The sequence below is a fragment of the Molossus molossus genome, unplaced genomic scaffold, assembly GCF_014108415.1.
Source record: "Molossus molossus isolate mMolMol1 unplaced genomic scaffold, mMolMol1.p scaffold_m16_p_9, whole genome shotgun sequence".
NCBI lineage: Eukaryota > Metazoa > Chordata > Mammalia > Chiroptera > Molossidae > Molossus > Molossus molossus.
The window spans coordinates 101,572,956-101,600,784 of record NW_023425403.1 but is presented as its reverse complement, the minus strand read 5'-3'; the positions used below and the strand labels follow the sequence as shown (position 1 = coordinate 101,600,784).

General features: G+C 38.5%; 1 protein-coding gene across 3 annotated transcripts; it reads left to right on the top strand.

The window, feature by feature from the left end:
• On the top strand, positions 1 to 27,829 carry ESD (esterase D). 3 transcript variants are annotated; one of them, XM_036249959.1, is made up of 10 exons: positions 1 to 92; positions 3,068 to 3,116; positions 6,325 to 6,399; positions 6,970 to 7,058; positions 13,561 to 13,659; positions 14,842 to 14,966; positions 15,997 to 16,116; positions 18,413 to 18,511; positions 21,326 to 21,493; positions 27,606 to 27,829. In XM_036249959.1, the coding sequence occupies exons 3-10, from the start codon at positions 6,332 to 6,334 to the stop codon at positions 27,684 to 27,686; spliced, it is 849 nt and encodes a 282-aa protein (XP_036105852.1). In that variant the 5' UTR covers positions 1 to 92; positions 3,068 to 3,116; positions 6,325 to 6,331; the 3' UTR covers positions 27,687 to 27,829. The 3 variants fall into 3 exon arrangements, with proteins under 3 accessions (XP_036105852.1, XP_036105853.1, XP_036105851.1); XM_036249958.1 differs by lacking the exon at positions 1 to 92 and adding an exon at positions 2,904 to 2,952; XM_036249960.1 differs by lacking the exon at positions 3,068 to 3,116 and having other exon boundaries at positions 9 to 92.

The following is a 27,829-nucleotide window of genomic DNA, read 5'->3' as shown; positions in this document are numbered from 1 at the left end:
GGGACCCAGGCCGGGCACCAGCGGCCATGTTGAGGCACCGCCTTTCGGCTCCGGCTGCTCCTTCCGATTCCGCCGCTGGGCCGGCGCTGGAGGTAAGACTGGGTCGGTGCAGAGGCTGGCTGCCCTCGGCCAGCACGGCCACACGGCGGGGTCTGGTCGGGCGGGCGCTGAGGAGGCGGCAGGCCCCGCGGGCGCGAGCGCAGAGACTGCGGTCCGGCCCGGCTCGCACAGCAGGCGGGGGCGCGGGCCGGGGGCGCGGGCGGGGGCGCGGGCCGGGGGCGCGGGCGGGGGCGCGGGCCGGGGGCGCGGGCCGGGGGCGCGGGCGGGGGCGCGGGCCGGGGGCGCGGGCCGGGGGCGCGGGCCGGGGGCGCGGGCGTTGTCCCAGATTCCTGTGCGTTCGCTGGTTCCAGGAGTGTGTTCCCGGGCGCTCGCCATACCGTATCCGAGCAGCTGTGTCCCCTACATTTGCACACATTTTCCATGTGCATAGGTGTCCTGCGCTTCCACCCGACCTCCCCCGCGTGCAGTAAATGTGTACCCAGTTTATGGAGGAAACAAGCACAAAGCGTTAGTAGTCCCCACAGGTGCCTGGTTCAGGGCGCCGGGGTCGGCGGCCACCCCGGTCTGCGCCGCGCGGGGGACGAGCTCAGGGCAGGCCACCCGAGGGTGCGGGTCAGGAGCACGCGCCAGGGAGTACCGGGGCCCCCATCTCCTGACGCACTTGCGAATCGGTGGCTGTCTTGTTTTTGTTGTAAATGCTCCGTTAAAGCTCACTGGTGGCCTAGGGTACTTTGGACGCGTCATCAGGAGATGGCCCCAGAGCAGGCTCTCAGGAGGTTGTTGAGGAGAAGCGAATAATGGTAGCTAATGTCTGTGTGTGTGAGTGCCCGAGGCATACCAGGTTACGTAGCTTGCCCAAAACCATTAGTAGTATGTGGTGGAGCCAGAGTTTGAACCTGGAGGGTCTGGCCCAGAACCTGCCCTACAACCGTTGTCCCGTGGCATCGAGTAGACACCCGGTGGAAACAGCCAGTCTACTAGAATTATACTAGTGGAGAAAGTGAGGCCAGAAAAATAGTGTAGGACTAGTGAGAACCAACTTAAGGTGTTTTTCATGGATGCCGTATTTTCCCCCAAGATAAATTTAAAAAAATTTATATGTGGGCAAGCCAGGTGAATTTTTATGAAGCAGAAGAGAGTGCTTAGTACACAATTAAAATGTGCCAAAAGTGTGTATGGAGATGGTCAAGCATCTTTCATCTGATAGTTAATATGGGCAAGCTAACCATGTTTAAACTTGATAGAATATATTTAAATGGTTAAGACAGTGAGTTTTATGCTTTTTTAAAAAAATCACAACTTCAAAAAATAAGTGTCTAACAATTCCCTGTTGGCCATGTTATGCCTGAAGACATGATATGTTTGTATCCATTGAGCAGTAAATTAAATGGATTAAAGCCCCAGGTTTTCATGCAAAATAGGAGGCTACGTCTTAATTTATTGTGTATAATTAGGATGGGGGCAGTGGGAAGTCAAAGGGCAACTTGAAGACATTTTAAACATAGATTGAGCAGGATAGGCATGGATAAAAGAAAGGCAAAGAAAAGGAAAGAAAAAAATGGTTTGAAGATGGGAGATAAGAAGCTTAATTTTAAATGCGTTGAGTTTTACCAGCCAGTGGCATATCTTAGTAGAAGGGTCCAGCAAGAAATTTAAATACTGGCACAAATATTTGAGAACGATTGGATCTAGAGATGCAGATTATTTATTTATTTATTTATTTTTCCTTTATTGATTTTAGAGAGACAGGAAAGGAGGGAGAGAGAGAAACATCAATGAGAAAGAACATCGATTGGCCGCCTCCTGCATGCCCCCCACTGGGGATTTGGCCCACAACCTGGGCATGTGCCCTGACTCGGAATTGAACCCGCAACCTCTTGGTACATGGGTTGATGCTCAACCACTGAGCCACATTGGCCGGGCTAGAGATGCAGATTTAGATTCCAACACCCAGAAAGTGTAGGTGAAATGTACGGAATGGGAGTTAAAGTGTGTGCGTGAACAGGAAAGGGCCATGGGAGGAGAAAGAGTAGGAGTAGAAGAGAAAACCCAGATGCTGAGTTTTCACTAAGGAAAGGATTAGAACAAAGACTTGTCGCCCAGTAGTGCCATACTCCAGTGATGGGGAGAGCTGGGTAAGTTGTTACGAGCCAGTGCAGTGCAACACTGAAAATAAAGAAATGGATCAACATCAGGGAGTGTGAGACAGCAGGAGCAAAAGCACAAGTAGAGATATATGGAAAACTTTTGAGACTCGTGGGAAGAAGGAAAGAATGGGTAAAAATACAAAGAACACAGATTTCTGGAGGTGGATTACATTTAGCTTCAGTAGGAATTGACCTATAACTCTTGGCCAGATAGATCTAGGCTTTTTGTCTTTCTGTACTTTTTTAGTCCCCACTCCTGTTTTTTTCAGTCTCAGGGCTTGACTATATCTTATACTTCTAAATTTTATACTTTAAAACATTTTTTAAATATTTATTTAAAAGTAAAAAAGAAAAACTTTCTTTATAGGAATCTTATTCCAGCAAAAGTTTTCAATCAGACACCAGGTATTGTGGCAAAATAGGTATTGAGGTAGACTCATGGCCCAGGTGATGTGGTGGTGCTGTTCTATCAGCTACATTTTCTATGCTGCCATATCCAGGGTAGACAGTCTCTGTTGAGAATGATTAATCTACTCTACATGTCCATATAACCTTTGTTGTGAAAAGTATGTGCTGTTCATAAACCACTTGGTCATGTGTTTTGTTTTGTTTTTAATCCTCACTTGAGGACATTTTTTGATATTTTGTTCAGATAGAGTGGGTGGGAGAGACAGCGAAACCTCAACGTGAAAGGGACACATCGAGTGGTCGCCTCCCACAGGACCAGGGACAAACCACAACCGAGGTACGTGCCCTTTGCGGGAACCAAACCCAGGTCTCTCCAGACCGCAGGCCGCCGCTCTAACCGCTGAGCCAAACTGGCCAGGGCCTTGGTCATGGTTTTTTTTTTTTTTTTACAGGATCACCTACTCTTTGGTGCAGACAAAAGAGCAAGTAGCAATTGGACAGGTAATTTAAGTTTTACTTATTTATTTTTAACTATGTTTTTATTGATTTTTTGAGGGAGAGGAAGGGAGAGGGACAAAGATAGAAACATCAGTGAGGGAGAAACATCCATTGGTTGCCTCCTGCATGCCCCCTACTGGGGATTGGGCTGAAACTTGGGAATATGTCCTGACTGACCTGGAATGGAATCAGAGACCTCTTGGCAGTGGCCACACAGGCCAGAGAAGTAATTTAAGTTTTATATCTTGTGTGTTTCTTTAAAGTTGAATGAAAAATCTAATAAGTTGGTTTCAAACATTTCGCTCATAAAAAATTGTAATGAAAAATGTAAATCACCTAGTGTATCGTATCATAAATCACTATATCAGATCTAGTTATTAGCTTCTGTCATATTTCTTATTGAGCCTAACTTTTTTCTTGATGTGTAATTGGCAGTAGTGCCCTAAATGGGTGGTTAGAGAAAGAAGCAATTAAAGCTTTTATATTTTTAATTCATTTTACCGATTTAAAAAGCAGTATTTTAACTTTGTTTTCTCTGACCAAATGGAAAGAAAGTATCTGATTTTGAAGAGCACAGGAAATAGACTAGTTGTAGTTTACTAAAAGGAATAATAAAGTATAGAGTAATAGAGATAAAGGACAAGATGATTTTCAAAACTTTCATACAATAGGTAGTAAGAAGTTAAAAAATTAATTATTCAGCACTGGCCGTTTTGGCTTAGCGGTTAGAGCGTCGGCCTCCGGGTTCGATTCTGGCCAAGGGCACATACGTCAGTTGCGGTTTGTTCCTGGCCCCTGTTGGGGGTCATGCGGGTGGCAACCAATCGATGTGTCTCTCTCACATTGATGTTTCTCTCTCTTTCTTGCTTTCTCCCTACCACTCTGTCTGGCGAGGATTAAAAAACAAGATTAATTATTCATTAATTCAACAAGTAATTATTAGCTACCTCTTATGTACTAGACACATAGTGTGCCATGTTTTGGGAAAGCAGTAGACATAGTCCCTGCTAGGTTTAAGAACATAGGGTTTTCCTGTATACTAATTTAGCAAATCAGTTTTATTCCTTAGTCTTGTGTGCATATGTTAAAATTATGCATCTGTTAGTTCATTATTTAAGGTACAGTCATGAGCGAGAATAGCTGAAGTTAATATGCAATAATTAATAACATCCAGTGAGCAGTTTGTTGTTTAAGAATTTATCTGTTAGCCAAGACAGTGTGGCTCTGTGGTTGGGTGTCGACCCATGCACCAGGAAGTCACCGGTTTGATTCCTGGTCAGGACATGTGCCCAAGTTGTGGGCCTGATCCCCGGTTGGGGCATTGCAGGAGGCAGCCAATCGATGTGTCCCTTTCACGTTGATGTTTCTCTCTCTCTCTCTCCCACCCTATCTGAACAAAAAATGGAAAAATGTCCTCAGGTGAGGATAAAAAAATAAAATAAAAGCATAAACCTATGAATAGAAGGTGATTTCTCTGTAATTGTAGTACCTTAATCCTATAAAGTTAGTCTATCTTAGAGTGTCTAAAAAAAGAGAGTATTTATTAAACATCTTCTAGGGAGGCAAAGAATAGGGTCTCTGATGTCAGACTTTTCTGGTTCAAATACCAGCTTTCCAGTGCAAATCTAAGTTTTTGGATTTATTGAGTGAATTACTTAAAGGTAGGATTGAAACTAATCTTATTTTAGAAATTTGCAAAGATATTTCCAAAATTAACTTTGTAAGGTTGCTGTTACATATCTTTGAGGAATAACTCTAGTACCAAATCTGATCAAATAGAACATTTTACTGAAAAGACCACCAAAGTGCTAATACCTGTTATGGGGGGAAGGCAGTCCTTCCTTGAGAGGTACAAACCTGAGTCAGTCTGCTTCCTCTTTGCTCAATAAGCACTTATGATAAATATGGTTCTCCAGATTTTAAATTTATCATTAAAAATTATGTGGTATTTTAACATTTAAATTAAAAATTATTAATGAAAATTTGAAGGATTTGTTGGAGAGAAAAGAATTACCAAACTAAAATTTCCTGATGACAGGCTGTATTTTTAATTCACTTAGAACAGCCTTGTGTTTCACTTGTTGATTTGTTTTAAAGAGAAAAATTGTGATCTAAAAGTCGTGCTTCACTTTCTGAGAAAAACTCTCATCAGATAAGTAATTTGATCTGGTTTAACATATAGAAGAGTGCCTATCACACTATAAGTGTTCAATAAATGTTATCTGTTATTATCAAAATCATTATTGTTACATCATTTTCCTCCCATTTTATTTATTTTTATCCTCACCAAAGGATATTTTTCTATTTTTGTTCAGATAAAGTGGGAGTGAGGGAAAAAGGGAGGGAGGGAGAGAGAGGGAGAGACAGAGAGAGAGAGAGAGAGAAACATTGATATGAAAGGGATGCATCAAGTGGCTGCCTCCTGCATGACCCCAACCAGGGCCAGGGTTGAATCCCAACCAAGATCCGTGCCCTTGACCGAATGAACCCCGTGACTCACTGGTCCGCAGGTCGATGTTCTAACCCGCTGAGCCAAATTGGCCAGGGCCTTTCCTCCCAATTTAAAATCAACTATTAGTCATGCCGATTCCATGACTCCTTTGTTATACTTAATAGGTAAGCCATTAACAATTTTTTTTTTAATCCTCCCTGAGGACATTTTTTCATATTTTGTTAAGACAGAGTGGGAGGGAGAGAGAGAGAGAAACATTGACGTGAAAGGGACACATTGAGTGGTTGCCACCCACACAACCCAACCAGGGCCGGGGACAAACTGCAACCGTCGTATATGCCCTTAGCGGGAACCGAACCCAGGTCTCTCTGGACCGCAGACCAACGCTGTAACTGCTGAGTCAAACTGGCCAGGGCAGCATACTAACAATTTTTAATCTTCTAAGGTAAAATAGTTACTAATTTATTTATATTCTGCATCTTTCTGAAAAGAATTCGAGGCAGTCCACACACCAAAAAAGCTTGTTAATAAATTGATAATGACATACCAAAGTACTAACGTTTTTTTAAACATGGTAACAAGTAAAAATGTGTGTATGAAAGTTAGTTTCTTAATATTATTTGAGAAAATTAGCACGTGAAGAAAAGGTCCAGGTGAAAAACAGTTGTATGATTGAATAGTTTATCTGAAAACAGCTTTGTTTCAAATTTTTCAGGAACTGATTCTCTAGAAATTAATGCGATTAATCTTTACTAATAGGAAAAGAATGGCATTAAAACAGATTTCCAGCAACAAGTGCTTCGGGGGACTGCAGAAAGTGTTTGAACATGACAGGTAACTGCTAAGACATAACTTTAGATGTCTCATTCTGCTTCCATCTGTTTGATTTTTTTAAGTCCATGAAAGGTCATTGTTGCATGAACAACTGTTTACATGGGCAAATATTTGTTTTTCAAAGTCAAAATTATCTAGCCTTGATATTAATGATTTTAATAAAATATTAGTGATAAAGAGGAAATTAAGGATGTGGTACATTTCATTGCCCATGAGCAAATATGTAATTTAAGATCTTTAGAATAAATTTTTTATAAAATTGTATACATCTTTTTAGAAACAGACAGAGTTTTTCTCTTAATAATGTTAGTGCTACATTGAGGATATTACATTTATTTTTTTCAATTTATTCTGGCCAAAATGACTGTGTTTTATACACAGTGTATGCTCAGGTTGGTTAATAAATCACTAGGCCGAATTAGCCCCATTTTTTAAGGGCCAAAGTTTATTCCTTAAACGTGGGTAGAATCACTACTTTGGATATTAAGTCACTTATTTTCTGTTTCTGTCTTGGCTAATGAGAAACATTGATTTTGTGTGTATGTGTATGTGTGACTCTTAAAATTATAGTGTTGAACTGAACTGCAAAATGAAATTTGCTATCTACTTGCCACCAAAGGCAGAAACTGAAAAATGCCCTGCACTGTATTGGCTGTCTGGTAAGTGTTATGCATTTGAGTTTTACAAAGTAGTTTCCTTTTCTTTTCTTGGCTTATCTTACTTTTATCTTGCCTTACTACTAGTGTCCCTTCTGAGCCATTTATAAAAGGCATTAGGAGACTGTCATAGTCTACTCTTACTTTATCCTTAAAATAATTTCAGGCCTACTGAATTATATTTTTTCACTTCTTTTTTTGTTTTTGTTTTTTTTTTTTAAATCTTTATTGTTGGATGTAAAATGTATTACAGATGTTCCACATTTTTCCCCCATTGGCCCCCTCCTCCCCACTCCCACCGCCCTCCCACCTTTTCCCACACTATTGCCTGTGCCCATTGGTTATGCATATAAGTTCTTTGGTTTATTTCTTCCCACCCCCCAACCCCTTTCCCTTTGAGGTTTGTCAGTCTAGCAATGAATTTGTGCTTCTTAATCCCTTCACCTTTTTCACCCATTCCCCCAACCACCCTCCCAACTGGAAACCAACAAAATGTTCTCTGTATCTATGAGAATGTTTCTGTTCTACCTGTTCATTTTGTTTGTAGATTCCATTGTTAATAGATATGTATTCATTGCCATTTTGTTTGTTCATACATTTTATCTTTTTCTTCAAAAAGACCCTTCATCATTTCATATAATAACGGTTTGGTAGTGATGAACTCCTTTAACTTTTTCTTGTCTGGGAAAGTTTTTATATGTCCATCGATTCTAAATGACAGCTTTGCAGGATAGAGTAATTTTGGTTGTAGGTTCTTGGTTTTCATCACTCTGAATATTTCTTGCCACTCCCTTCTGGCCTGCAAAGTTGCTTTTGAGAAATCAGCTGACAACCTAATGGGAACTCCCTTGTAGGTAACTAGCTGCCTTTCTCTTGCTGCTTTTAAGATTCTCTCTTTGTCTTGAACCTTTTGCATTTTGATGATGATTTGTCTTGGTGTGGGCCTCTTGGGGTTCATCTTGTTTGGGACTCTCTGTGCTTCCTGGACTTGTATGTCTGTTTCCTTCACTAAGTTAGGAAAGTTTTCTGCCATTATTGTTTCAAACAGGTTTTCGATTTCTTGTTCTCTCTCTTCTCCTTCTGGCACCCCCAAGATGCGAATGTTGGCACGCTTGAAGTTGTCCCAGAGGCTCCTTACACTATCCTCATTTTTTTGGATTCTTTTTTCTTTTTGCTGTTCTGATTGGGCATTTTTTCTTCCTTATATTCCAAATCAATGGTTTGCTCCTTGGATTTACGTACTCTACTATTGAAGCTGTGTAAATTATTCTTTATTTCAGTTAATGCATCCTTAATTCTGACTGTGCATCCATCATTTCTGACTGGTCCTTTTTTATGCTCTTGAGGCCCTCACTAAGTTCACTGAGGTTCTCACTGAGTTCATTGAGCATCCTTATAAGCAGTATTTTGAACTCAGCATCTGTTAGGTTGCTTATCTCCATTTCACTTTGTTCTTTTCTTGGGGTTTTGTTCTGTTCTTTCTTTTGGGACCTGTTTCTTTGTCTCCTCATTTTGGCTGCCTCCCTGTGTTTGTTTCTGTGTATTACTTAATGAGAGGTATGGGGCTAGCTGCGACCAGATGCTGCTCGTTTGAAAGAATTTAAGAAAAACCTGAAGCAGGATCCAAGACAGGCCAATCCTATGGTTTAGCAAGTGGCAACAGCTTGGGTGGGCCTGAAAGTTGGGTGGGCCTGAAAGTTGGGTGGGGTGGGGCGGGGCCTCAGGGAGTCACCAGGGCGGGGCTACCAGTGTGAGCCAGGTTGCTGGAGTCCCAGATATGGCGACTGTCTTCCGCCCCCGGGAAGGGCTCACCAAAGGAACAAAGGCCTCTGACAGCACGTTTGTCCCAGAGGATGCCCCCTCTCCAGCCCTTGCTCCAGTGCCAAACAGCTCAGTTCTTCCCTGTGTGTCTCTGGCGCCCCTCGAGCTGCCTCCCCTCCGAGCTTAGAGGGAGAGAGTCCGATGAGTCCGTGCGCGGGCCCTTTAAGGAGCTGCCTGGGGCTCCAGCCGCCTCAGCCTCCCTGAGCCTCAGTTCCCGCTGGTTTTCCAGCCAGAAGTTATGGGGATTCTCTTCCTGGCACTGGAACCCTGAGCGGGGCACCTGGTGTGGGATGGGGACCCCTCAGTCCTCAGGAAGGACCTTCCCAGCCGAGGTATCCTCCTGATCTTTATCCGCCACACGTGGGTGTGGGACCAGCCCATCGTGGCGCAGCTGCACAGCCACCACCCCTCCTACCAGTCTGGATGTAGCTGCTGCTTTAATTCCGTAGTTGTAGGACTTCCATTCAGCTTGATTTCAGGTGGTTTTGAATGATGGTTGTTCTGTAGTTTAGTTGTTACTTTGATGTGGTTGTGGGAGGACGTGATATCGCATTTACCTACGCCACCATCTTGTTGAACAGGGTTTTTTTTGTTATGTTTTAATTCTACATGTTAAAGTTCTGGGGAGAAGAAGACTAGAAACACTAGGGCCATGGTTTTCCCCAGTCAACATCCCAGGGAAAACCTGAGGCCCACCCTTAGTCACCAATTCCATTACTACAAGGCTGATAGATTAAATTTCATATAATCATAAAACAGCATGACTGAAAACCATAAGTAGAAATCTGGGGATTTTATACAGTAATGCGTTATACACATTCACCACCCCCACAAAAATGTAAAGCTATTTTACTAAATACAACATCACATTTTCTTTTTTCAATTTATTACCATTTTTAATTTATTGGGGTGACATTGGTTAATAGAATTATATAGGCTTCAAGTGTACATCATCTGTATATTGCATTGTGTGCCCCAATGTATTTCACTTCTATTTCAGTTAAAACAAGTAATTTAGCAGAGAATGTAAAGTTCTGGACTCAATGGCAAGAGCTTAGAAAAGTTACTTACCTGGTCTGTACCTATCCATGCATTTCTTGTAGCGATTTTATCATTCAAATAGAACAGTATTAGGTAAAAGCGTTATACCAATGATACACTAATTTGAAACCACAGACAAGTAACTTCTTATTATGTTGTCTGGAATATGTTAATTGGACTCCATGGATCTTCTCTCGGAACAGTCTGGAAAAATCACAAACAATAATAATGCTTCTTAATCAGTGGTGAATATTAAAGACTAGAATGGATTTTGAGAGAGTAAGGTTTTGAATCTCTCTATGCTAACTTTTCTTTTACGAGTTGTTGACACTCTCTATGGAAGCACACATTACAAAAAGAAACTCAGAAACCAAATTAGGTCATACAGTACTATCTTTTTTCCTTAAAATTGCTTCCTATAACTTGATCTAATCCTCTGTTATGTATGATTTGATCGAGGATAAGCATTAAATGCCAGTCTTTAAAAATTAGAGTGGATATTTTAAATGGTAAAAGTTAGTGCCTCGTTGATTTTAACGCAACAACCCATTTCTGTGATTGAAAAAGAGGGAACCGGTTTGCCAGAAGAACACTGGGTATTGCCAAAGCATCAATAACAAATTATATGTTTAATTGCTTCATAAACATAGTATTGTGTAGCTAAAGATGATCTTAGGAATCATGTAAGCTATTTTATAGGCCCAGTGAAGTTATATATTACTCAAGATCTTATACAGAATAGGGTGAACAAGTTCTCTGATTCATGATCCAGAGCTGTATCTAGTCTGTTTTCCTGTTCTTTTTGCTTTTTGTTTTTGATGAGATCTACTAAAGTCGTATCTCTTGGTTAAAAGAGTAATAATCCAGGTCAGAAGTACCAGGGTGCTGTATAATAGGTACTATAACAACAAGACCCTAAATTCCTAACCAAAATTTAAATCCATTAAAACATATCATTGAACTTCATGAGTATGAAAAACAAAATATTTATTTATTTACATCAAATGATGGGATAGTTTCCTTAGTGAGATGCTGAAGAACAGATATACCTTGGAAATTAAGGCTTGATTTTTTGAAAAAAAGGTAAGATTAACCAGTACACTTGAGAAGTAATGACAAAAGAATTTTAGGTTTACTTTCCCGTAAGTTAAAGGAAAACAATGAAAGATTACATCATGTTATATTTCTAGAATTAAATCAAAATGTTCAAACTGAAACTCTAGAAGGTGGTTTGAATGCATTGTATCACATCTTTCCCAAGTCAGGGTGATCTCAAACCAGCCCCTTATGTATCCAAGATCATTGAAAACATATTTCCACACAAAAACTTACACACAGATGTTTATGTATTATACTATACATTACTTATAATAGCAAAATGGAAACAAACCAAAGGTTCATTAGTTGATGAAATGATAAATAAAATGTGGGCTGTCTATACATTATAATGGAATATTATTCTAAAACAAGAAATAATGAAGTCCTCATAGATGCTACATATAACATGGATGAACCATGAGAACTTCATACGAAGTGAAAAAGCCATTCACTGTTGAATTCCATTTATGTGAAATGCCCAGAATGGGCAAATCCGTAAAGACAGAAAGTAAGTTAGTGGTTGCCTGGGGCTAAGGTTGAGAGAAATTGGGAGTGACTACTTATGGGTATGGGTTTTCTTGTTAGGGTGATGAAAATGTCCTGAAATTAAATAGTGGTAATGGTTGCATAATTATAACTATACTAACAATCATTGAATTATATATACTTTGAATGGGTGAATTGTATGAATTATACCTCGATAAAGTTGTTTAAAAAAAAACCCAGCTCTTCATAAAATAAGTGCAGTTAAGTAGATAATAATTAGTAATCATCTCCATACTCTCAAGGATAATTCTACTATGAAGTATCTTCATTTCTGTGAGTCTACAATTCAATCCGTATTACCTTAATTGAGAAATATGTGTTCTAACTAGAAAAAATGTTTTTCCTTGTCTCTAAACAGATTTACATTTCCCAAGTGTGAGGTGCTTTGCTCTGTGTCCCACACACAATTCAAAGCTCTTCACATGTTATCACATTTAATACTCACACCACCTTATGAGGTAAAAATAAGGCAGTATGCCTATTTTTCAAATGAAAGAACTGAGGCCCAGAATATTTGAGTTACCTTCTTGATTTTGTTTAGCTAATATGTGGCTGAGTGACATGGGGAACTAGATCCTGTCTCAAATCCAAAGCCCATGCTTTCTACACTTTTATCCTTCTTCCTCTGAACACATTTATGTTAAGGTCAGCAAGACTGTTAACTGTGTATCCGTGTTTGGGGCAGTGCTCCACATGATGTGGCTTTCAGAGCTGGGGGAGCTGTGCTGGACCGGAACACAGGGGACAGAGGGCCTTGTACTCTTGCCACGGCTAGTGAAGTATGTGTGTCCTAACGGTTTATTTGACCATAAACTTTCATAACACTTTATCTAATGGTACTTGTAACTTTATATCATATAATTATTTATTAATTTAAATCTTTATTGGGCAATCATTCGGAAGTCTCTGTACTGGCTGTTAAGGGATAAATAGAAACTATAAAAGTATTCTATAGTTAATTTGTATCGCATTATGCATATCAGTAAGCTTTGACATTGCTAATTGTCAGGTGTAGTGGGATATTTATCACTGGCCACTGGAACAGGGCTATTGAGTTATGTGCTTTTGGGCTCAGGCATCTAGTACCAGTTCATTCTTGACCATTCTCACATCATTATACTGTTAGACTCCCCTAATGAGAGAAGTAAATCATCTCTTTTATCACATAACTGAAAGGCATAGAGGTAGGAAAAATGGCAGAAACAGTTGTAAAAATGGGCTAACACTCAGTTTTAGGAAGGTATATGGTGGCCATTACTCTCTTCTTACTACATTGAGGAATACAAAGATGATTAGGCTGAATTTTGTTACTGTGAACTACTTGTGTATAAAAATATTGTTAGATGTAGTATGATTACCATAGTATTTTCTCACTGTGAATATTTATGTTTTGATGCAGAAATAGTACTTGTTTAATTAGCATGTTTAATAACATTGCACTGCAGTTGTTATAACATTTGTTTTACGCACAATATTGCTATTCTATAGCTTGAAAAATTCTGAATGCACAAACACATCTGATCCTAAGGATTTTAGTAATTGAAACTTTAGCAAGTGACTTTCAAAGGGCAGCTGTGGGAGCATTTAACCTAAGACAGATTAATAGTGTTAGAAATTTTTTTTAAATATGTTTTCATTGATTTTTAGAGAGGAAGAGAGAGAGAAATAGAAACATCAATATGAGAGAAATATTGATCGACTGCCTCCTGCATGCCTTCCCACTCCCACCCCGGTGATCGAGCCCGCAACCTGGGCATGTGTCCTGGCCGGGAATGGAACCCGGACTTCTTAGTCCATGGGACATCGCATAGTCCACTGAGCCATACGGGCCGGGCAGTACTATCAGAAATTATGAGAAGGGGAACTTTAGCATCTTCTTCAGAATTCCTTCTAAAAAAAAAAAAAGGTTTTTGATAATACCAAGTGAGATTGTTTTACCTTATACAAAGATTAATCCATTTGCAGTATAGCATGAGATAATAATATTTTTGATCTTCAGGTTTGAGTTGCACAGAACAGAATTTTATAACAAAATCTGGTTATCATCAGGCTGCCTCAGAACATGGCCTTGTTGTCATTGCTGCAGACACCAGCCCCCGTAAGTGTTCTTGTTTCTTTGTCCTTTGTAAATAATACAAATCTTTAAAACTAAGTTATAAGTGGGATATTATATAGACTATAAATTAATTTCATATTATTACTATATCTCTATTAATCTTTAAGTGATACTATGACTCTAAAATGCCATACTGTATACATTTTCTGTTCTGTAGGTAAACTAACTTGTCATATGGTAATTATGTGTTTTCTCATCTCTGTTATCAAATAATTATACAGTTTAAAAAATATTAGTTTTAATATAAATGACTAGAATTTTTACATTAGAGAATATTAAACATTGGCCATATTACACGAAAGCAAGACATATCTCACTAGAAATGTAATTAAAATTTTAATTCAAAAAAGCATCCAAAATATAAAATGCCTAGGAATGAACTTTAAAAATATGAAGATTTATTTTAAAAATGAAAAAATTTGCTAAAGATCATAAATGAACACTTTAATAAATGTAAAAATGTCATGTTCCTGGATGGGTAGACTCGGTATTAAGAAGAGGTCATTTCCTTCTAATCACTCTACCTGTTACTCTCATTCTATTCAAAATTATAATGGTTGGCTTTTTTCACTACATGGAAGTCTGTAAAATAAAACCTAATAACTAAAAAGGAATACAAGAAAATCCCAATGAGGGATGGTTCAGTGGGGGAATCATGATGGAATGATTCCAAAGTCCAGGAGGAGACACTCTCAGTTCATGATGATAAATTGAGTACAAGCATTTGTCTCCTGTCACTCCTAAGGCCACAGTGATAAAGAGAATTATGGAAGTGTTGGTAATGAGAGAGAGTCATCAAGGAAGGAATCTCAGCACATTTCTGAAAGAAAAAGAGGATGTAAGCCCTTTGACAGGTAAAACAGAGTGAGGAAGTGTAGTTTCAGAATACACAGTAGGGAACTTCATCAACAAAGAAAGCAGCCAGGGTGCCTTACCTTGGTAGTGAATATGCCAGCCCAGAAGGGCATTCTCTTTCTCACTGCATTGGCTAGAACATGGCCCCACCCAAGAGGGCCATGAAGTATGTGCCCCAAAAGGCGAGGGTTCACAATATTTGGCTAATGGGTTTAATGCAAATGAACTTTCAGATTCTTTTAAAAGTGTGTAATTAAACATGGACCATTACTAAAGAGTAGATGAAACCACAAGATTCTTTCTTGATAGGTGGCTGCAATATTAAAGGGGAAGATGAGAACTGGGACTTTGGCACTGGTGCTGGGTTTTATGTGGATGCCACTGAAAATCCTTGGAGAACTAACTACAGAATGTACTCTTATGTAACAGAGGAGGTACTTTAATTTATATTGTAATTATTTATTGTTGACTGCCAAAAGCTTGATTTTGGACACACAGTCCTTCTAGTCCTGAGAATTTTAAACTAGAATATGGTATTGAATCTGCTTAATACAGATTTACTTATTGTCTTAGTGGAAGTTCCAGAGTTTACTAGTACTATCATTTTATTTACTGCCATTTAAAATAACACTAAATATAGTTTTAGGGAATTTAATAATTATATTGATACCTGTGTGCACAGCCCAGTTTACGCAAAGAAAAACAGTTCATGAAAAAAAAAAAACATTTTATTTCTCTGGCAGCTGGTTCATTCAGGCATTTTATAGTGATTAATCAAGGCTTAGTTAGAAAGGATGTGTGGTAAAGCATTACTTTTATTAATATTTATGTGCAGATTATGCATTCTAAATTTTATATGATTTTAATTGTTAATATGTGCTATATCATGAGAACTCACAAACAATATAAAAGTTTAGTCACTCATAATCCTATCACTCCAAACAACAACTGTATTTTGGTATATTCCACTTTTTGTTTTTCATTGTAAAACATTTTTAAATCTTTTTTTTAATTCTAAAAAGAAATATTTTTAATATTCTATTCTATTTATAGCACAATTTTAATAATTGCTGTCATATGTCATAATTTACATTTTTCTAATGCAGGATATTCTTTACCATAATAAATACTATTGCATTGATTATTTTTTTGTATAATGTTTTTCCTTAGGGACTTTTCCCTTAGAATAGATTCCAAGAGTGGAGTTATTAGATCAAAAGTTTAGGACATTTTAAAGGTCCTTTATGTACCATCTTAAAGTTGCTTTCTGAGGAAGATATACCATATATTCTCCGGTGCCATGTTAATCATCACTGTCTACCTGAGATTTTTTTTTAAGTCTTTTTACTAGTTCATGCCATTCTAAGACTAATTTAGAAGTATTGGTTGTACAATTATTTTATATAACTAAAAATGTCTAAACTTTCTCTCATATTTTTTGTCACACTATTAAATTTTCTTTAGCTTCCCCAACTCATAAATGCCAATTTTCCAGTGGACCCCCAAAGGATGTCTATTTCTGGCCACTCCATGGGAGGCCATGGAGCTCTGATTTGTGCTCTAAAGAATCCTGGAAAATACAAAGTAAGGTTACCTAAACTTCTAGGGACAAATAATCTCTCTTGGGTAATATAATATTAGGAAATTTTAAAGATTGAATTTAGGATATTATTGTAGTTTTGGGACTAAACTTTTCTAGAAGTGTTGGAAATTTTAAGAGGTTGTGAGGGAGGAGTATAATTTAACCATACTATGTATGCTACAGAATCAGAAGCATACAGACTTCAATCACAGTGGCTTCATCTTCTGTTGTTCTATTAGTGTGTGTTTGTTTATTTGTTAATCCTCACCTGAGGATATTTTTTCCAACTGAGTTTTAGATAGAGTGGATGGGTGGGAGGGAGAGAAAGAGAGAAACATTGATTTGAGAGAGACACATCTAATGGTTGCCTCCCGCAGGACCCTAACTGTGGCTGGGATTGAACCTGCAACCCAGGTACGTGCCCTTGACCAGGAATCAAACCTAGACTCTTTGGTCCATGGGCCAACACTCCAGTCTCTGAGCCAAACCAGCCAGAGCTGGTCTACTAAAAGTTTTAAAACATTGTATCTTAAAGATAAGTACCACATGATCTCATTTATTTTTGGAATCTAATGAACTCTGGGGAACAAAATAGGTCCAGGGCCGGGGACATAGAGAACAGACAGGCACATCTCAGAGGGAACAGGGTGCAGCTGGGTGGGAAGAGATAAACCAGAGAACTTATATGCATAACCAATGGACACAGACAACAGTGCAGTTAAGTGTGGTGGGGAAGCCAGGAGGAAGGGGTCAGTGGGGAAAGGGGGGCATCTGTAATACTTACAACAATAGAGACAAATTTTTTAAAAAATTGTATCTTATATTTTATTGTTTCAATTCAAACTATAGTTATTTAGGTATTTTCTTTCCTAAAGGTTATTCTTGATTAATGTGATTGTGGCAATATCTATCATTCACTTATATTTTTACCAGTAATACCTTTGTAAAGTTTTTGGTTTTCTGAGGGAGTAGATATTCATGACTTGTAAAAATTTAAGGATTCCCTGTCCTTAATGCCTCTGATGAAAATTGGAATGCAGTTGATTAAAAAAATATTACTCTCAGCCTTCTTATTTATTTATATGAAGCTTTATTTTATTATTGTTGTTATTATTTTTAATCCTCACCTGAAGATATCTTTCCATTTATCTTCAGACAGAGTGAGAGGGGGAGAGAGAGAGAGAGAGAAACACCGATGTGAGAGAGACACATTGATTGATTGCCTCCTACATGACCTGGACGATGGCTGGGGACCAAACCGCAACCGAGGTACATGCCCTTGACCAGAATCCAACCCAAGACTCTTTGGTCCCCGAGCCAGCACTCTAACCACTGAGCAAAACTAGCCAAGGTGAAACTTTATTTTTTGTTGGTTGTTTAAATAAGCCAAGTTGGAATAACCACAGTACAATATGTAGAATGTCATATTGTGCAGGACAGCGTACCATAGTGGAGGAAAGGAAATGTTGAAGTTGTGATCATCTTAAGATTGCTTCTGTCTTTAGAATTACAACTATCAGAGACCTCAATATAAGTTTAATCCATTTCCTTTCTTAGAAAGAACTTCTTAATCATTTGAAGTGTGCCACTGAGAAATGGAAGTGTTTCTTATAGCAGTTTCTTGCTGTGGCACCAAATACTTTCCTTTTGGGAAGCTTTATTGTAAAGTTGAATTAATTCATGTCATGACAGTGGGTTTTTAAAATAAGGGTTTTATTTTCCTTTTTTTATGCACAAAGCAATTAAATTTATTGTGTTTGAGGAAGGAAATCAAATTTAGTTGATTTTTTTATCCTTTATAAAAGCTAGTAGACATTGATAAACACTTGAGACTGAGAAATTTATCTCTGCATTTTATCCAGAGACAAACATTGCACAGAACACAAAATGATCTTGTATCAAAAATTCTGCCACATTTAAAGGCATTGTTCAGTTCTTTCTTGGCACTGTTTAAAAGATATAATATGTCTCCGATTTAATAATTGTTCAGAAGGTAGGCGTAAACTGTTTCATATTACTATACATTAATTTTAAGAAGAAAACAGGAGTAGAAACAATATAAACTTCCATTTGTGCATTACTTTGCATTATTTTAGCCCCTGTAGTTATTAGCTCTCTTAGTAGAACACACAAAAGAGGTATTATGGAGAGACCTACAATCAAAGCTTATAATCTAGCAAAAGGAAAATTGTTCATGGGTTTTCATGGCAAGTCAGAATTTATAAGCAAGTTGCAAATATATGTTCATATTTGATTTAGCAACATATAACTTGTTTTTAATTTTCTTTGTTTCTAAAGTCTGTGTCAGCATTTGCTCCAATTTGCAATCCTGTGCTTTGTCCTTGGGGCAAAAAAGCCTTTAGTGGATATTTGGGAACAGATCAAAGTAAATGGAAGGTAGGTACTAAATGGCTATCTTAATACTTCATTATGAAGTTTTCAAATTTGTTTAAAAGCTGTACACTACAGATATTTCTAGCCCACTCAAGTTAAGGGTCCAGAGTTAAAAAAAGCAAAAGTGTAAACATAGAACAGTAACAAAAACCCTACTTTCTAATTGTGTTGAGTTATGGCAGATATTCTGCGGCTACATTCTTTTCCTAGTAATGGTCAGTTTATAGTAAAACCTCAATATAATGGACTAATTCGGGTAAAGGGGTGTCCATTAAAGCCAAAAGTCCATTATATAATAAAGTAGGGTTTCTGAATGCATTTGTTAAAAAGTTGACAAATTAGTTAAACTGTTTTTACTTATGTAGATATGTTTTGTAATTAAAATTAAGTATGTATGAAAAGTTTAATTTCACAGAAAAGTTTTCTGTAAGTATTACTATAATTTTAAATTTATACTGAATAGGTCTAGTAGAAGCATGCATTCATTCACCAGTCACTGAGTAAACAGGTACACATGGCTGGGGCGTGGCTTAGTGCATGTGGTAACATTGTCCAGCTCCAGTTAAAACTGCTGCAAAACCAATAGACACAAACAACAGTGCAGTGAAGGCAGGGGGAGCCGGGAACAGGGAGGAGGGTGCTGATGGGGGAAAAAGGAGGGACATCCATAAATGATGAAGATAATTTTTTTAAATGCTGCAGAAAAGCCACGGGGCAACAGAACCAATTACTGTGTGTGATATAGTGTGATCACGTGCTAGTCATTCACCAAACATTGTTTACAAGTGGTGACTCTTGGATTTAAATATGTAGACTATAATTGTAGATATGTGATATTTATTTGTGTTCGTGACATTGGTACAGTGTTTTTTCCAACATACGGCCATTGGCTAAAATTTGTTAAAAATAACAGTAAATTAATAACAAAATTACATGTTATTTTAATTATAAGCAAATCTTGGTTAAAAGCATTTTAAAATTAACAGGATGTTAATTTTCACATATTATATATGGACTGGAAGTTTTTGTCCATTAAATCTGAAGTCTGTTAAATCATGGGTTTACTGTGTTTCTTCTAAATAATTATTACTTCTGTATTAGCATTGCAAAAAAATCATATATTTTTACTAAATTTAGATTTGTCTTTTATTAACTATATGCTCAGTTGTGTACAATAGGAACCATGAGACCTGGCTTTTTAATTTGTGTATCTGTTTTAAAACCCAATACCTCTGATTTAGATTTTAAACTCCATATTTAAAGTCTTTAAAAGTAGATATTGTGAAAGGTACATTTATGTGAGTATTACCAACAGCAAGATCGCTTTTTCAAGCTTAGGAGCAGATGCTTCAAAGTGAAAATAAAAATGGCTCTTTCTCCTGAGACTCATTTTACTGTTGTGTAGAGATAGGCCATTTGCAGATTTCACCCAGAGTTTGAATATTTTACAGATGAACTCATCATGTGCCTGTTAACAAGTAGAAAATACTCAAGTTGGGAAATTTTTTTTTGTCTTAGAGTTGTGTATTCAAGGTCATTTACATGTGGATGACCCCTATTTTATTTTAAGATTGATCATTGAAATTCTAACAAACTGGAAAGTCAATTATTTGCTCACTAGATTAGAATTAATTTTGTTTGGTTTTGTTTAGACTTAGATTTTTATTATATTGGAAGAGTGCTGAAAATGATTAATTTAGGTACTTTTAGACCTGACACTGTGCTTTACATCAGTATTTTGAGTCCTCGCCATGTGCAGTCTGTGCAGTTTGAGATCTTATGTCAGGAGGGGGTGCCCCTTTCCTCTCCACAGGTGCTTATGGGCTAACAGAAGGGCTGAGTAGAAGACCAAACTAATTGGGGGGAGGAGGAGAGGTAGAGGCATAGCTAGTAACCTATAAGGAATCTATATAATTTTTCTTCAAGTAGCAGTAGGTAGATTTTATTACCTTAATTATGCTGTGTTTAGGCCATTATTTAATTTACTATTGTAATAAGGAGGTCATGCAGTATTATGAAATCATAGAATGAGTTGGACTTTATAGGTCCCTTTCCACGTTTTTCTTTTACTACTAAGCAAAGTAAGTCTTAAAAGCATGATACTTTAGAAGAAGAAATATTTTGATTTTTGTCTTGATCAATGCGTAAAAATTGGATATGAATAATCAAGAATATTTAAAGGTGGATGATAAGATATAAAATTGTAACTAATAGCTCCTTAAATTTGGGGAGTGGTTAATATGATTCAGATTATTCAAGTCATGTCTTCTGAAAATTCATGGCGATAGCATATTTTTCATGCTGTTCAACAGACAGCAAAAGATAGGGCTGAATGTATTTATGTCTGAAATTAGAGCTAAAAGGAAGAAACCAAAAAATAGACTATTTATTTGAAATAGAGACTATTTGGAAATAGAAAAGGATAATGGAATATGAAGAAATAATTAATTTGTGTAGGGATTGACAAAGAAAAAAGTGTTAAGGGTTTTGTTGTTTTGAGCTGAGAGGCGATTAAGAACCTTAAATGTTTAGAAGAAAAAAGTCTATACTCTGAAGAATGTTTGGGATATAGGATTCTTCCCACTGGCCTCGGACTGCTGGAAAGTAGGGAAGTCAGCTGTCATTGGGAAGCGAATCTATAACCCTTATAAATAAAAACCAGGCAAGTCACCTTTTAATCCAACTTAAAAGCATATTTCTAATTTAATCAGCCTTAGAGTTTAAATACCTTTAAATTTCTATTTGGTTCTGATATAGTATATAGAACATCTTTCTAGGCACTTTTAGATTTATTTTTTAATATTTTTCTTTTCATAGGCTTATGATGCTACCTATCTTGTGAAGGCCTATCCTGGTTCTCAGCTGGACATACTAATTGATCAAGGAAAAGATGACAACTTTCTTTCAGATGGACAGTTACTACCTGAAAACTTCATCGCTGCCTGTACAGAAAAGAAAATCCCTGTTGTTTTCAGATTACAAGAGGCAAGTACTAGGAAACTTGAACTTGTTCTAAATAAGTATTAAAAAGCAGGATTATAAGTACTTTTCAAATTTTATTTTAGAATGTGAAATGCTACCTCTAGTTAGATATTTTTTTTAACTGTAATAAGACACTTAAAAACCTTTCTACTAAGTTAGTGATATGTAAGACAAAATTCCATAGAAGTCATAGGAAAGCTTTTGCGGCCAAGTATTTATAGTTTTCTGTTCCACTGTAAAAATAGTGAAGAACAAGAAGCTGAAATACTTGAATGCTACATAATCATCAACACCGCCGGATGTGTCCTTACACATGCAGCTCTTGTAGTAGAACAAAAGGGACAAGCTTCCACCCTCCTTTGTGTGCACTTCTGAGCCCAGATGTGTGTATTGTTTGTCTCACACACATACGTGCACATTATATTGTTTGTGTTAGATACTGTTCATTGTGCTACATATTATTTCTCATTGTTTAAGAATAATTACTGAATTTCAGTTGGTTTGCAAAGTTTTCTTGACTAAAATACTTTTGACTATTTACTCCTCACCTAACTTGATATTATATTAATACAGTTGTAATAAAAGATATTCTGCTTTTATTTTTAAATGTTTATTCATAAGCTTTGGAATATAATATAAGCAAAACCTTTATTTCAGAATGATAAGTGAACACTAGACATTATATGTGATTGGGCCAAAAAATATTTTTATTCATATTTAAGGTTAATGTGTCAGGTACATTGATCTATAGTGTAATTATAATAGTGAATGTTTGACTAAATCTAGATCAGTGTGTAATGTGGTGCATTACAGTCTACAAAATGTTTCCACAGCATTAGCTTATTCTATCCTTCTGTGACCAAATGAGGGACCATTCCTGTTCTGTCCATCTGTTTGTTTCTCAATTTTTTAAATTGTGGTAAAATACCATACATAAATATTGTATCATACCTAATTTTAAGTGTACAGTTTAGTGGTGTTAAATTCATTTATAATGTTGTACAGTCATCACTCTCATCCATCTCCATAATTCTTTTCATCTTGTAAAATTGAAACTCTATACCTATTTAAGCCTAACTCCTCATCCCCACTCCCCAGAGCTTGGCAACCACCATTCTACTTTCTGTCTCTAATTTTGACTATTCTGAGTATCTCATGTAAGTGGAATCATACAGTATTTGTCTCTTTGTGACTGGCTTACTTCAGTTAGCATAATGTCCTCAAGGGTAGTGCATGGGGATATTTATTTGGTTGTTACCTCAAATAATTTTTTTTTTTTCTGGCTTCAGAAAATCTCAATTGAAAAAGCACAGGTAGCAGAATTCTTACAGCAGGTATACAAAGATCAAATCTTTGAAGAAGAAAGGCCTATTATGTCTTATTTTTAGTTATTGGCATTACTTATTAGGGGAAAAAATTCAGTGACCTAATGGAAATTTGCAGGAACAACATTGAAGCAAGGCCTTTAAAAGTCTCTAGCCCCTCCCTGGCCGGTTTGGCTCAGTGGTTAGAGCATTGGCCTGCGGACCAGAGAGTCCTGGGTTCGGTTCCCGCTAAGGGCATGTACCTGGGTTGCAGTTTGTCCCCGGCCCCGGTTGGGGTCATGTGGGTGGCAACCAGGCGATGTGTCTCTCTCACATCGATGTTTCTCTCTGTCTCTTCCTTTCTCCCTCCCACTCTATCTGAAGATAAATGCAAAAATGTCCTCGGGTGAGGATAAAAATAAATAAATAAATAATAAATAAACAAATAAATGAAAGTCTCCAGCCCCTTTTTGATGATGCAGAGTTTCGGCTCTGCACCTGCCTGCTAGAGGAGAGTGAGGACGGGGCACAGACCCCCACGGTACAGGGCCCTCTCACTCACCCTGCACCTGCTCGACAGTTACCTCGCACAGACCCCACGGTGCAGGGCCCTCTCACTCATCCTGCACCTGCTCGGACAGTTACCTCGCACAGACCCCACGGTGCAGGGCCCTCTCACTCATCCTGCACCTGCTCGGACAGTTACCTCGCACAGACCCCACGGTGCAGGGCCCTCTCACTCATCCTGCACCTGCTCGGACAGTTACCTCGCACAGACCCCACGGTGCAGGGCCCTCTCACTCATCCTGCACCTGCTCGACAGTTACCTCGCACAGACCCCACGGTGCAGGGCCCTCACTCATCCTGCACCTGCTCGACAGTTACCTCGCACAGACCCCCACGGTGCAGGGCCCTCACTCATCCTGCACCTGCTCGGACAGTTACCTCGCACAGACCCCACGGTGCAGGGCCCTCTCACTCATCCTGCACCTGCTCGACAGTTACCTCGCACAGACCCCACGGTGCAGGGCCCTCTCACTCATCCTGCACCTGCTCGACACTTACCTCGCACAGACCCCACGGTGCAGGGCCCTCACTCATCCTGCACCTGCTCGACAGTTACCTCGCACAGACCCCACGGTGCAGGGCCCTCACTCATCCTGCACCTGCTCGGACAGTTACCTCGCACAGACCCCACGGTGCAGGGCCCTCTCACTCATCCTGCACCTGCTCGACAGTTACCTCGCACAGACCCCACGGTGCAGGGCCCTCACTCATCCTGCACCTGCTCGGACAGTTACCTCGCACAGACCCCACGGTGCAGGGCCCTCTCACTCACCCTGCACCTGCTCGACAGTCACCTCGCACAGACCCCACAGTGCAGGGCCCCCTCACTCATCCTGCACCTGCTCGGACAGTTACCTCGCACAGACCCCACGGTGCAGGGCCCCCTCACTCATCCTGCACCTGCTCGACAGTTACCTCGCACAGACTCTTGGGAAGTACTTTTAAATAAAATAATGAATGTCTTTCAAAAGTCTTCTTTATCCGTTGAGGCTTAACCTGAGGATTCATATCTGAGCTCTTCTGCTTGGGTCTGGAAGATGCGTAGGAATGCACTGGCTCTCCGAATGCACGTTCATTGTAGCTGCTGGAACACTGCTGCTTTTGTGAGAACTGAGTGAAGAATGAGAGAATGTGTTCATTTATTTTTATACTCAGAGTCACTGTTATCACGGAGGGTTTTTCCATTTAAAGCGTGAGGTAGAATAAGAAGGATCTTTCAAAAGTCACTACATACATATAATCACACAAGCTGCGTAACATACCAGACCAACTCCAAATATAATGAAAAGAGCCACCCCTGTTTTTTAGTAAATAAAACTTGAAACTAGTCAAGAATGCCGTAGTTAGCTCTTATTATATAAGCGTGTTCTATCTACCAGAACACCAAGTTCAGATATGTTCTCTTGCCTTTATGTTGACATTTAAAAAAACTTTTCTTGGTCCCTCATGACAGGCATTTTCTACTTTCTCATAAAGATGGATCTTCCATTAAATATCATTATGCAAATTAAGGACATGCTTTGTCTTTTAAGATGAAATGCACTCGTATACCCCTGAGCTCAAAATTGTCTCTTTGGTTTACCCTAGAATTTCTCTAATAAAAGAATAAAAATACAGCAGTAATGGTGGCTGCCCACTATGTGCCTGAAACTGCAGGGTGTAGAACACAGTGAAACTAAGCATAACCATACAGCATTGTCACTCATGTTAGGGTTTATTACACAATGTTTTGAGATATCATTTCATATCATCTGCCTATTTTTAATCAGATTCATTTCATTTTTTTATTTGTGAAAAATGGCAGGTACTACCTGGTATTATATTTCACAGATTTTGGGCCTATTTAACCACTTAGTAATTCAAGAATTACTTGGATGGAAAATGCTTTTCTCTTTTAATAATTTTTCTTTATAGATTTTAGAGAGAGGAAGGGTGAAGGAGAGAGGTAGAGAAACATCGGTGAGAGTGGCCGCCTCCTGCACGCCCCCACTGGGGATCAGGCCACAGCCTGCGCATGTGCCCTGACTGGGAATCAAACTGGCGACTTCTTGGTGCAGGGTCGATGCTCAACCACTGAGCCACAGCAGCCGAAGCGAAAATGCTTTTCTTTACGTTTCTTTATATAAGAAACTGTCCTTTAGCTCTAAATTTAGCACATTGACTGACCTTTGTCCAATCGCTGAGAGATGTGAAGCCAAGTTTCTGAGGCCCGGCCTGAGTTTAGACGGTGCTTCTGCCACACTCACTTCCACGGTCCGGCCACGGAAAACAGCAGACGGATTGCTTTTAAGTTACTTGTTTGACTTTAAAACATTATTAGCTGTTATTCCCAAAATATACATGGCAAACCCCTAGACGTAAGATGTCGAGAACATTTACCAGTCCATCAAAACCCTAGGGGTTTTTCTTCCCTGAAACCCAGGTGATACTTTCATTAGGTCAATTTTTGTTTCTTTAAGGGCATAGAAAAATTTCCATTTTCTCCCATCAGAGGCCATTCACTAGATTGAGTTAAATCTTTAAAATCTTTCTTAGGCACAGCCGGTGTGCTCAGTGGTTGAGTGTCAGCCCATGCACCAAGAGGTCACCAGTTTGATTCCTGGTCAGGGCTCATGCCCAGGTTGTGGGCCCGATCCCCCGTGGGTGGGGAGGGCATGCAGGAAGTGGCCAGTCGATGTTCTCTCCCATCAATGTTTCTGTCTCTCCCTCTCTCTTTTTCTCTCTCTAAAATCAATAAAGAAAAAAATATTTAAAAAAAATCTTTCTTAGACTTTTATCTTTCAGTTTATTCTACCTTGTGTGTGTTTTAATTGTCTTTTGGGAGAGTGACAGATTGTCCCAGAAATTATCTGGTGTTTAACCTCTTAGGTTCTTCCCACCTTAATTTTTTTTCTTTGAAAGCTACTTATTTTTTCTAAATATTTTTTTAAAAATTTCAATTACTGTTGATGTACAATATTCTGTTAGTTTCATGTATACAACCCAGTGATTAGACATTTATATAACTTACAAAGTGAACACCCCAATAAATCTAGTACACATCTGACACCATATGTAGTTATTACGGTATTATTGACTATATTCCTATACTGTACTTTAAATTCCCACGACTGTTTTGTAACTACCAATTTGTACTTCTTAATCCCTTTACCTTCTTCACCCGTCCCCACCGCCCACCTTCCGTCTACCAGCCATCAAAACATTCTCCATATCTATGAGTCTGTTTCTGTTCTGCTTGTTTATTTTGTTTTTTAGATTCAGCATATAACTGAAAGCATATGGCATTTGTCTTTCTCTGACTACCCGTGGATGTGAGACCTGCTCGTTACTTGTCTTTGCCCCTCCCACTAGTCTTGACATTACTAGTTCTGTGTATCCTTAGTTATAGGACTTCTGTCCAGCTAGACTTCAGGCCGTTCTCAGTGATGGTTATTCTGTAGTTTAGTTGTACTTTTGATGTGGTTGTTGGAAGATGCTAGTACTGCGTTTACCTACACTGCCTTCTTGACTGGAAGCCAAGCTCTTTCTTGTATTCAGAGGAGAGTCTGAGGAAGGCTTGCCTTTCCATTCGCCCATGTCAGTGGTTTTAATTGGCCAGATAGATCGATACCTGTTTGAACTCAGCTGCCTGGCATCTTACATTTTCTGTGTTACGGTAGTTTTCAAACGAGTTTATTAACTTTTTACCCAGTTTGATTTATTGCTAAAGGATGTCAGAGTTGAATGAATTGTTCCTTTTTCCTTTGAGATACGATGTGCTTTTATTGTGTAGGTGGACTTCTTAATATGATTTATGATGACTGTTTGACTTCCCAAACAATAATCAATCATTTGGGTATTTTCGTGTTCATTCTTTATTGCTTATGTATGCTCATTTTGTATTTTAACATTCCCTCTCTTATTGATGTTAGTGCACTTCTTTTGTGAGGCGAAGCTTCTTACCCATGTTTCTAAGTACTCTAAATTCTTACTCTTTTAGCCATTGGATGATCACAAGTTTAATTAATGTGTTGTTTCCTCTCTTTGCATATAAATGGTAGTATCTAGAAAGAAGGCTATGCAGAATGTTTAATTTTTTTTCATATTTAAATATTAAGGTACAGTGTAGGCTTAATTTTGATTATAAACCTTCCTTGTATTTTGACTATTTGTTAGATTATTGAGATGAGAGATACGTTTAATGTCCCTAATATTAATGTTTCTGAATAGTAGATAAATGTCTTATCCTCTGTTTTGTCTTCTAGGGTTATGATCATAGCTACTACTTCATTGCAACCTTTATTACTGATCACATCAGACATCATGCAAAATACCTGAATGCTTGAGAAACTTCAGATAAGAGATTCTCTTCAGGATTATAAAGATTAGAATAGAATTGCAGGGGAAAAGAATTTCAAAACATTGTATTTCATAATACTAAAAATTGTTCTATAGTTGAATCACCTTCTGAATAAACATATGAAACCTT